At 39.1% G+C, this 12,657-nt stretch overlaps 1 protein-coding gene across 5 annotated transcripts in view; it reads left to right on the forward strand.

The window, feature by feature from the left end:
- Positions 1–12,657, forward strand: part of SLCO5A1 (solute carrier organic anion transporter family member 5A1) — a 111,027-nt gene that overhangs the window by 42,935 nt on the left and 55,435 nt on the right. For all 5 annotated transcript variants that reach the window (XM_043539509.1, XM_037892458.2, XM_043539511.1 and 2 more), the window contains one exon: positions 7,268–7,400. In XM_043539509.1, the coding sequence (XP_043395444.1) occupies positions 7,268–7,400 (133 nt within the window). The remainder of the gene's footprint in view (positions 1–7,267; positions 7,401–12,657) is intronic.

Raw genomic sequence — 12,657 nt, forward strand, 5'->3', positions numbered from 1 at the left:
AATTGCTTATTTTTGCAGAAAGTGTGGATTTACCTAATCTCTGTAAGACAAGTCCGTGTTCCCAAGGAGTTCTGTGTAGTGCAGGTGGCAGTGAAGGGACAGTCTTCTCAACTTTCTTTGTATACTACTTATACTACTCATATAATAGTGCTACCATGTTCCCAGAACTGTTGGATCTCTCTCTAGCAGAGATGGGCTGGGAAGGTAGAGCTCAGATAACACTTCGGAGATAACATTAGTGTTAAGCTATGGTTCAGGTTTTGGATTAGAGGCAAAATCAGGGCTAGGATTTGGATTAGATAGTGCCAAATTCTCATGAGCAAATTTTGGTCCACAACAGGACCAGAAATCTCATGGGACCAGATGTCCTTACAAGATTTCTTACATCTTGGGATGAGGTTTCAGCCTCATCCAAACTGAATCTGAAACACTGTTACCTTTTGGGTTTTTTTTAATTAATGTTGAATCAAAACCATAAGTGTAGGTTCAGATCCAGGGGTTCAGATTTGAAACCCCAGAAATTCTAAGGGTTCAGATTGGAGGTACTGGTTTTAGTCCATCCCTAATCTCTGCTGATCCGGGTATGGAAAAATAATCTCTGCTAAGAAAATGTTAACAAGTCTTGTGACAGAGTTGTGTATATATATATATACACACCATTCTAAAACCCAAAAGATATCCTTGGAAACCCGCTAAAGTTAATTTCTCTACTTTTTATGTTCTTGAACAAATTTTTGTTGCTGGATAGTCCAAAATTTTAGGGTTTCTACTAGATGACCTTGACAATCGCATTAAGAGGCCATCTCCAAAAACATGATCTTGTATATCCTGTCATTAGTTGGACTTTTTTAGTGCTGTGCAAATGATGAAGTCTTGGAGGCAACTGGTGAGGTCAATGCCAGAATTATAGCCTGGCTGGTGATATCTTTATGTACTTTCTGTGAGCTTCTCAGGGTTAGCCATCCAATTTGTTTTCATAAAGGTATTTTTTTAATACACAGATATTCTATCAGTTATGCAGGATAGGAAATCTGTGAAGAGTGTACATATTTCATTTTTTGCACTTGTTTCCTGATAAAAAATTGTTGTTTTTAAAAAAAATGTATTTATTTATTTTTATATCTAAAGTGAACGCCTCACTCTAGTTGAATCAAGAAACCTCCCCAGTCAAGGCTGTGCATCATTGCAACCCTCCCTGGCCATGGACAGCTGGATGGGATTGCAGTAAAAGGCCATCGTGGCTCCTCCTAGCTTGAGGTTGAAATAGATGTTGTTTCACAGCAACTTATTCTTTAGAGATTCACCTTTAGAACCTGTCAGAAAATTTCATGTGGGAATTTTCCGATTTTTCCAAATCGAAACATTTTGCTGAGATGGCTCAATTAAATGAAGTTCCAATAACGCACTGCCTGGTTTTCTGCCAACTTTCCTGCCTGGCTCCTTGGCAGCCCACTTGCTGGACTGCCTTGGAGGCAGGGACTGGAGGGCTTCCAGGATCTTCTGTTCTGGGGCAGCCCACCAGGTAGACTGCCTCAGAGGTGGAGTTCCATTCCTTTTCAAGGAGAATTTCAAAATTTTAGATTTTTTTTTCCAAATCAGAAGGTGCAAGAACGTTGTAATAGACAGTTATGGAGTAACCTGTCTACTAGGCAGGTTTCTTCCCCACCCCCATCAGTTAGTAATTGGCTTATATCCTGAAGCATGAAGGCTTATCTCTTGTCTAAAAGGCACAGGATGTTTGATGCATCTTGCCAGTAAAATATATTTAGAGGAGCTTGCAACTTGTACAGTATACGGTATCTCTAAAATACATTTGAAATTTTAGGCAGCATTCCCATCTCTAATGGAATGGAGGGTACATTGTTATTTTTATCTCTACTGTACACTATTTCTGCTTACAATTAAACCTTCTTCAGAGTTACTAACCATACATAATACAACTGCTGAGTAGTGTTGCTGCACTTCAGCATGCTGTATGTAGCTGTATTTCAGTGATGGAATTGGAGCTGGGCAAACACTGCAAAAATATTTTCCTTAAATAACTCTGTACTTTCAGAGAACTGTTTGCAGTCCATCCAGAGGGGCAAAAAGGTTGAAGAAATATAAATAATGAATAAATTTGATGAAATCATTGTGCTGTTGCTGAAAAAGGGGGCTCAATTCATTGCATAAATTATTCAGAGTGAATTATTTGTTTGGCTCTGGTTGATATATACTGAATGGGGCAAATTCTGCTAATTTCTGGAGTTATTCCATTGACTTTAATGGTTACAAATTCTACTCAGAGTTTATGGTCTAATTAAGAGAGATTAATCAAGTGAGTGTGACAATTGGAGAGAAGGAGGAAAGAGAAGAAAGGAATGTATAGATTTATTGCAGGTGAAGATTGAGAACTGCTGTTAGTCTCTCACTTTCATGAGCTTTAAATTCGTTCACTTAAAAAAAGAAAATGAATGGAAAAAGTGTACATCATGTACCAAAAGGCTGTTCTGTTTAATTAGAATATTGCAGGTAAGATAAAGCCTGATAGACTAATGAGATAACATGGGCTATGTAGAATTGAGTCTGATGGTAACAGTTACATACTTGTTTATTTATTCAAGGATCAAACAAATGAGCAATGTGTCAGCAAGAAATTGCTTAGTATTTAGAACAAAATGTAGTATTTAATGGCTTCAGGAACACTGCATGTTTCTAAAATGCCAAATCAGTCTGGAGAGATTAAAAGCCTTCTGGGCATGTCATGATCTCTTTGTAAGACTCACGACATCACATAGTCCAAGTTGTAAGTAACAAGAAATTTGGCAAAGTATAATCATTTTTAATCAGGGTTCCATAAATAATAAAGATGTTCTGTTTAAAGAAAAGAAGTTAAGAACTCTAATAAGTCTATTTAATCAATTTGCAGTGTAAAAGCCTTCCAGTCTCCTGTATAGGCAGTACTTAGCCGGAGAGCTAAATTCGGCTGTTGGGCCTATAATGAGGATCTCAGATAAACAGGCTTCTTTTTTTCCACAAGAATGTGCCCTTTCATCAATCACATCTTTCAAATCATAAGATGAAAACATACAAGTTAGTTGGATTTATATTTGGTATATAAATAGGGCATATTTGGTAACCTTTTTGTATTTTTTGACCTGTGAGATGATATATGGATTTGGGGCTCTCTCTGGGTTAGGTGATATGCTATATGAATAAGCTATTGAATCAGACATGTTTATTGTAGGAGAAGCTAGTAGCATAGCCTGTAGTTAAGGTTACCTAACCCTTTCCAGTATAAGACCCTGTTTTTCAGTTGCTTGTTACTTTGTCAAACTTTAACTATTTGGATTAAAACTTTCTATATCTGGTGTCTGCATTGGGATTCATTTTTTCTGGACAGCTTCAGCATCCAGACTTTTCAGGGGATGAGTCAGGGTTCCCATGGAAAATAGTTTGTGATCTTGTAATTAAGGACTATATCATAATGCATATGTGCAAGGGGGCCAAATTAAGGTTGCATAGGCAAGTTTAATTCTGACATTTCAAAATTTTTGAGATTTTGACTTTGTAACCTTTGTAACAGTTTTTAATGAAAATGCAACTATTAGTATGATTATTTGATTATGTATTGCCTTATGTTATTTTATATTTATCTGGTCACAATTGGTTATATTTTTGTACTTGTATTTTAAACTTGGTAAAATGTTAATACAAAGGACACAAAAAAATACAAGAAACATTTTCAAAATGATTACAGAATCAAATATCTATCTGAAATACTCTACACAAAATGCATAATCTGATCTGAAAGAATTAGAAAACAAAGCTTTCTCACATTTTACTTATCTATCAACCCCAATGTCCAGTGTCTAGATCCCACCCCTTGAAGATTATAGAAGCTGTTATTTTGAAGACTTTTGGGTGCCAAAACTCCCTCCTTAAAAGGCATATAACCTACATTCTATATCAGTGAATGTCCTCTCCTAAGCCCAATGAAGCATGTACACCTGGCTCCTTGGCACTAACAGAATGGAAACTAAACATTTAAACATGCTCCGGTTAAAATGTTTTGATAACTTTTCTGATCTTCTGAAATCCATCCAGAAGGAACTCAGTTTTTAGTGAAGATAAAACTCTGGGCTTTCAGCAACAAAAGCACAAATCCTTACCACTTGTGCTAAAGTGATAAACTTTACCATCAGTTCTTACCATTGGAGCTATAATGGTAAATTTACTTCACTAACTGCTGAAAAGCAGCAGACTATTATTTTCTATGTGGGCCAGCTGCTAGAGGGACATATGTCCCCATGCCCTTAACCAGTGTATTACATGTACTAACAGATGTAATCCACCTTCATGTTCCCATAGAAGGGATCTGAACTAGTCAGCAGTTAAGATCGGCATTGCCTTTTTCCCCTTTTTCCACAAGGACCTGATTTTCTGCTCCCTGTGGATCTGAGTGGCAACATTAGGGGCCTAGAGGAAAAAAGGATCTTTTATCTCACCATCTGTTGCCAGGTTCCAAAGGGCATTTAAATGACTGAGATTGGCCTGAGCCTCACACATTCCAAACTTGAACCCTCAGCTTAGTCCTCTGAGCAATCACGAAACCACCCTTTGTATTCATTGCAGTAGAGACCTTTGTCCTAAAGTTTATCAGTTTGTACCAACAATAGTCCCTGACTTTGTGGAAACACACTTCGACATTCTACTTGAAACAGGACCTTTCACTGCCTTCCACTTGACATCATGCAGTTCTAAGAAAGTGAAGTTTCATTCCTAAGATGTTAGAAGAATGATTAAGTACTAGCTCAAAAGGATAAGACCTTCCAGAAAATGAGGATGATTTTTGTTCTCTATGGCAGGCACAGAAGTCTCAAAGTCTCTAAAGCTGGCATATTTGAGTGGGTCAAGTTCTGATATAAATAGACTGGATAAAAAGAAATCGTATAATTAAGATATGCTCTACAAGATACATAGCAACAACGTGCACATCTCATGTAGAAACCTTCAAGACCAAATTTTCATTAAGAAAGTTAAAGTATGATTTGTTGGATCCTGAAAGCTTTAGTGTCTTACTAATTCTCTCTCCCAACCTTCCCTGCCAGATGTTGTTCTACTACTGAATGGTCGTGTGGCCTAGGGGGAATAGAGTACAGGACTGGAATTCATAAGTCCAGGGGTTCTCTTCCTGACGCTAACTGGCCTGTTGGATGACTTTGCCATTCTGTACCTCAGGGTTCTTTTCTGTAAGATGGGGATAATGGTACTGACTTCCTTTGTAAAGCACTTTTGTGATCTACTGATGAAAAGCGCTATAAAAGAGCAAACTATTGTTTATTATTAATTCCCAGTAGCTGTCCAGATGCAAGACAGTGTCACCTCATCTACCTGGTGGAGGACAAATTACCTAGCAGCCATCTAGATTGATGGATGAGTATAGTATGAGACATATATAGTAACAAAACTGTCCTATACAAAAGGAGTGCTTTTAAATAAATCATAATAATGTATTAAATGTAAGTTGGCTAACTATACCGAATATACAGAATATTATTCTTAAGCACTACATGTTGAAACTGAGTCCCAGATCCACAAAGATATTTATATGCCTAATTTCCATTGAAATGAATGAAAACTAGGAGCCTATACTTTTGCAGATCTGGGCCTAAATTCCATGCGTACATTTGGTCAGTTATAGACATGTAAGTTGGGTGCAATTTTCTTGTTGAAAATTTCACTCATCTGTGAACATAATGGAATGGATATTGTCCAGTTGTCTAATGTGATGAAGGACTGCACCTACAGCATTGCAAAACTTGCTTTTGAATGTGGAGTGTCCCAAGCTAACATCCTGGGCTCTAGATTCAAAAGGAATGTAGGTATGATGGCACTGAGCATTACCATGCCTAGCTGTTAGGTGCTTAGAAAATCACTGGGATTCACAAAGCCTGAGTTTGGCGCATAGACTCCCCATACAGTGAACGGGGAGATATAGGCACCTCAGAATAGGATTCCAAAAGCCAGCATGCTAGGTGGCTCCTTGCGTAAACTAGCCAAAGGGAGATGCTAAAGTAAGGGGTATGTACTAATTCCTGCTCTTGTCTTGGAGACAGTTGCTTAAATCTGGGCTGCTGGGAGGCCCCACATTCTGCATGGGATTCTCAGATGCAAACGCTCTCTTGGCATTAGGTGTCCATGACATTTTAGCAAGAAGGCTGGCAGGGGTTGGGGAGGAAGACCTCCCTCAGAACTTTTAGCCCAGTGATTAAGGTACTCATCTAGATGCTGGAGACCTCTGGTTCATGTCCTCCTCTGCATCTGATCAGACAAAGGGATTTGAACTGGGATCTGAACCCCTGGGCTATAGGATAGTCTGATGTGGGGAATCCTTCAGTCTCTCCTGTTGTGCCTGTGTTCCTGTTGTGTGTGTGTTCCATTGTGGATAACTCATGAAAGAATATTGGGCGAGAGAAGAGAGTGTGCATGTAAGTGTGAGAATGAGTCTATAGTCTGGTGGTTGGAGCATTCACGTGGGGGATCCAGCTCCTCTCCTCTAATGACTTATGTTTTTAATTATTTAGCCACAGTGGAAAAGCTTCAACAGGAGAAACTGGGGGAGTCCCCTCATTAAGACATCCTAGAGCCCAGTGACTAGGGCATTCACCTGAGAGGTGGCAGATCCCAGTTCAAATGCCTTCTCCCCCTGAGGTGGAGGGGGTGGTCTCCAACATTCAATGTGAGTACCCTAACCTGTGGTCTAAAAGTTATAAGGGAGATGCTCCTTCTCTCCTCCCACCGGCTGCTGCTTTGGGTAAGCTCGCCTATAAGGGCCCCATCCGGTGGGCAAGCTCTGAACACACTTTCCACATTGGGTCTGGCAGGCGAGAGAGACGGAAGGACACCTATCTTCTCCTGGTTCATGCATCACACTGGGGCTTAGGCATCCAAACTTCTGGCATGGGGCTGCAGTGTACACGCTCAGAGGAAAAACCGTAGGTGCCTAGGCAACTTTCACTGCAAAAATGTAGTCTCTGGGCATTTTTAGGCCCCTACAGGTTTTGGAAGTGGCTGAGTGAGGGTTTTGTGTATTCTAGTGGGGCCTGATTCTGGAATTTAGACACCTAAGTGGCAGATAGGTGCCTATGTCCTTTGGTGAATCAATCCCCAATTTCCTGTTCTGCAGCATATTTTTTAAATATAAAGAATTATTGAAAAGCATGTTTATTACTAATGCATGACTGAGCATGATCTGATGTATTGTTTTTCTCTTGTATTTTTGTAGCCATCATGTATGTAATGGGAGCACTTGGTCCTGCCGCAGGATATTTACTAGGAGGAGTTCTTATTGGTTTTTATGTTGATCCTAGAACAACTGTTTATATTGACCAGAGTGACCCTCGATTCATTGGAAACTGGTAAGAATCAGCTGTTTTTCAACACTGACTATGAGTTATCAGTGGTACAGGTCCCAATCATTCGTTGGGAAATATGAGATATCTCGACTGCCTGTTGAAATATGTAGAAAGGAAGCCAGGAGAGAGACAGTAGCTAACAGTTACTGGATTGCCGTAGGATTCAGCCGTACAGACCTAGCAGGCAGGAAAGGTTTCCTATTGATAGACACAAACACATACTATTAAATGGATACAATGACACCATCTTCCTGCTGCTGCAGGACTCCTTTTGATTGGTGCTCTGCATATGGTACAGGAAAGGTGGGATGAAATACCAGTACTATACAGCACAGCAGTGGCATACCTAGATGTATGGGGTCACTGCTCTCACACCGAGGCAGGATCATGTGGCGATCCAGAGCAGTGCTCTGCCCAGGGAAAAAATAATAGGATCACTTCAAAACATACCAACCCCTTGTGCTCTTGTGAATTGTGCAGATGTGAGTAAAATAGGTATTTTTGTATTAGAACATCTTATTGAATAATTTCTTTGTATATTAAAATTAATTATACATTTAAAACTGTGCTAAAGACATTCTCCAACCATTAAGTACTGTACTGTTACACCTCTCAGCTCTTGTATCTCATATGACTGAGGGTATGTCTACACTAGAGTTGGAAGGTGTAAATTCCAACTCAAGGAGACATACCTGGGCTATGTCTGATAGAGCTAGAGCACTAAAAATAGAAGTCTAGTTGCAACAGCATGAGCAGCTAGCTGACCCAAATATGGAGAGGATTGTACTAGCCCCTCCTGCTGCTCGTACCACTCTGACTACACTCTATCTTTAGCAAGCTAACTCAATCCGAGTTAGTGCAGGTATGTCTCAAGCTGGAATTTACACCTTCTAGCTCTAGTATAGACATACTCTTAGTTTGTAACTGGCTGGAACTCACAGAGCTAAAGATACAAATCATTAAAATCATTCACCAACAATTGGTGGGCACTTAGCTGCTGCTGCGGTATAACAGTTGTCATGATTATGGAATATGTCTGGGAACATAATGACTTGGTGAGCATGTGGGATTTGCTTGGAAATGCCACCATGAGCAGTCAGGTTGTGAAGCGAGTGTATCAGGCTTTGGCTGGCCTTCCCAAAGCAATTCATAAGTCTGACTTGAAATTGTCATGAAGGCCTCAAATAAGTGGTCTTTGAAGATTTTGTAGTCCATTATCTCACCTGGGAGTGTACACTTTGCATCTGAGCAACTGGTTTCCTTGCTGGTTCAGTTCAGTAGATACTGCAGTATCCTTGAATCATTTTGTTGGTTCATATAAGTTAGAGATGAAGTGGCATGCCTATGTTTTACTGTTGCCAGATCCTTGATGCGGTTCCTCTCTGATTCTCAACTCCAACTTGGAGGTTTAGATTCATAGATTTATAAATACTAAGGTCAGAAGGGACCATTATGATCATCTAGTCTGACCTCCTGCACAACGCAGGCCACAGAATCTCACCCACCCACTCCTGCGAAAAACCTCACCTATGTCTGAGCTATTGAAGTCCTCAAATTGTGGTGTAAAGACTTCAAGGAGCAGAGAATCCTCCAGCAAGTGACCCGTGCCCCATGCTAGAGAGGAAGGCGAAAAACCTCCAGGGCCTCTTCCAATTTGCCCTGGAGGAAAATTCCTTCCTGACCCCAAATATGGCGATCATCTAAACCCTGAGCATATGGGCAAGATTCACCAGCCAGATACTACAGAAAATTCTTTCCTGGGTAACTCAGATCCCACCCCATCTAACATCCCATCACAGGCCATTAGGCCTGTTTACCATGAATATTTAAAGATCAATTAATTACCAAAATCATGTTATCCCATCATACCATCTCCTCCATAAACTCATCGAGTTTAATCTTAAAGCCAGATAGATTTTTTTGCCCCCACTGCTTCCCTTAGAAGGCTATTCCTTCTGGCTCAGGTCAAAGCCTCAGCCAATAGATCAACAACTCTCAAATGTTCTCAGCATCAGTCTTGGACTTCCTGAGATCTGTTCTCACTACAAACACTATGTCACCATTTCCAGCAGGCCAAACCAAGTTGGAGCTGTGGTATAACCTGGTTAATACTTTCCACTATATGACTGTAGCCATATCTTGGGTGTGTATATACCTAATTCTGACAACCCCTTCCTCCACAAATTAGTCTTGAAATTATTCCTTCTCTGGAATGTAGTAAAGCCCTTAGAAGATCCATTCAGGTTTTTTGTTTTGTTAGTTTAAATCCAGTGAAACAATTGTTCAAGACAATAATCTTTAAATGGCTGTTAGACTGAATTTTCACTGTAGTGGACTAGAAATCCATAGTCCTGAGTTCTATGTCAGTCATTCACTGTGTGACCTTGGGCTTAACCAGTCTGTCTTAATTTTACTATCTACTTACTTCACAGAGGTGTTCTCTGGGTTAATTTTGTGATCAAAAAGTGCTTTGAGATATTGAGTAAAAGGCATAAGTGCAAAATATGTTTAATTCTTAGCAATTCTTCAGGGCATGTTGAAGCTTATTTGGCCAGAGATATGTCAGAAATGATAGTGAGCCTCAGATTAGTACTTGTCAAATGATTTGCTGGGCATCCAAATGGGTATCTCTGTATTGTATAGTTTTCCAAAGTGGGGCATCGTGTATCCACATTAGGCTTATGTGTATTATGAAATCTGTTTTTGAGTTGAGTGGAGATTTACTCTGTCTGTCCTGTAGGTGTATATTTTTAAAGAGAAATTTCTATATTAGTTTTTCTGTGTTATCTATTTGTTGACAGGTGTCTTTTTCCCAACTATGTGAAAGAAAGTTTTTTTTCTTATTAATGTTGCATTCCATGCCTGTTGCACTGGAATGTTGTTAATATCCGTTCTCCTTTTTTTCTATAACAGTTTTTTTCATTTCCTATTTCTATTCTGAAACATCCCTAGAACATTTTGGTTTCCAATAGTAGGATCTGTCAAAATTACTTACCCTGGACAAGAGAGAGATATTTTCAGAGGGAAATAATTTTAATAGGCTCTCATTCGTCCAACCATTTTACCTACAGAGATGGGGATATTTTGTTATGTGTTTTCTGTTACCATTTTGATGTTAAAAGGAACTGACGTGTAGGGTAAGTATTACATCTATCAGCAGGTATGCTCAAGTCATCCACTGCGGAGGCTTAATGGCTTAAAATATTCAGTTATGAGAGTTCCATCCAAGCCACTTGTTGGAAGCATGAACAAAAGAGCAAAGAGGTATTATAATTATAGAATATGAATTACTGGTAAGTAATGTTCCACAGAACAGGCATAGCATGGGCAGCAGCACTGAAATGTCTCCCTTATTACTTCACCAATGTACCTTAATTCTGACCTGGTACCACTTTGAGCAAGAGTGTGTTTCTTTCTACATGCCCATTCATTATTTGGTTGATCTGATGAGACTGCCAAAACATGTGCCATTTGTGATGGTGAAATTGGACTAGGTCACCAAAAAGCCATGAGATGGTCATTACTGTTTAGTGCCAAATTTGAACCAAAAATGACATAGAAGTAAAAGGCCAATCCCATATGATCCACCTAGTCCTCCCAGGATCTGCCTAAATCAGTACATAATCCTTAATAAGTAGATTTCCATCTCCAGTCTATCTTGATCTGTTCATGGTATTGCAGATTAGCTGCGTTTCACCCCTTAAATACTGATTCAGGAATATTCCTGTTCAGGACCAGAGGCTGGTCTTTGAACTTTGGCTTCACAAGCTTCTTGACATTTGATTAAGTTCAAATAAAGTTCTGTCCTGAAGCATTTACTGAAGTAATTTGCTTTCCAACTTATCCACTGTAGAGAAACACTATTGAAAAAGTAGCTGGCAAATTATTATAAGACTCTGTAAAAGAATTTGGCCAGCTAGTATTAGGCAATTGTTTCTGAGCAATGTGTGTTTGGTTCTTGATTCTGAACCACTAAAATTAATGGCTGTTTTAAAAACGGACTTTAATGGTGCAGGATCATGTGCTCGTTCCCTTGACACATTCATTAGTCCAGTTGCAGGGAGATCCAAACTGTAGCCATCCATGCCACTAACATCTATTTTATGGGGGTCCAGAAATTTCCCCCAAGGAGGGGAGTGTCATTTGGGCAGATTTTATTTGATTGATTTTCATCTCAAAATTCTAAGCGTTTTGCAGTCCTTATTTCAGAGGTTTGATATTTTTTTTCCAAAGTAGCGATACATTTTAAGATAAGGTTGAAGTTTAAGAAGAGTCACATTTGGGACCTGGCAGCCTCAGCCGTCTCCCTTGAAGTAATGTACTGTCAGATTCTCTTTCTTTGCTTGTGTTAGAACTGTGAAGTGCCTAAATCCACTTGTCACAGAAACCTAGGGGAAATTATATTAATAATCAAAATAATAATAAGTATGAAGATAATATTGCAGAGTAAATGTAACTATAGGGAGAAAGTGTTGGTTGCCGTGGGTTCTGTTTTTTATTAGAAAAAACAACAACCCTTCCTTCCTTCCTTACAAACATATATTATGCAGAAATGTAATTTGGTTTAGACATTATGAGGTCAACTGAATCCAGTAAGAGCCCTTCTGAGGACATCTACTGTTCTAACTCTTCATCTGAATTTCAGTAGAAATTCATTTTGCTCAGCTTATTGAATTCTGGGTTGTTTTAATGCATCTTTGTAAAATGCATTGAATAAGTTTGATCTTCTAATGCTGCCTTTCATTGTCTGTTCCACACAAGAAATTGAAAGGAATTTCTCCTGCACTGTCTGGATCTTTCCTAGCTTTCATTACTTTTGTTTGACCCTAGTACTTGTTAAGATGCCTTTTGAGGTGTGCCCCATATCTTTATCCTTTAAAACACTAAAAAATTTTCTATCTCCTATGTTCTAATTAATGTAAATGTCATTTGCCTATTCATAGATTCATAGATATTTAGGTCAGAAGGGACCTATTCATTCCTCATTGTTAATATTGAAACTCCTTATCTCTTTAGTCTGTTGTCCAGTTCTTTGATATCTATCATGTAAGTACAAGATTACGTACAGTGCTGCAGTTGTATCATCTCTAGCACTTAGTATTTTGCCCATAGACGACTGGTGCCTCCTGTGATACAGCTTGGCCAGTGTTTGTTTGTTTGTTTGTTTTGAAGCAGAAAAGAATTTTATTTGTGTAACACTTAAAAAAATCACCAAAAAGGAAAAAACAAAACTATGCAACAAAACAAAAGCAAACGTAAG

The sequence above is a fragment of the Chelonia mydas genome, chromosome 2, assembly GCF_015237465.2.
Source record: "Chelonia mydas isolate rCheMyd1 chromosome 2, rCheMyd1.pri.v2, whole genome shotgun sequence".
In the NCBI taxonomy this organism is placed as follows: Eukaryota; Metazoa; Chordata; order Testudines; family Cheloniidae; genus Chelonia; species Chelonia mydas.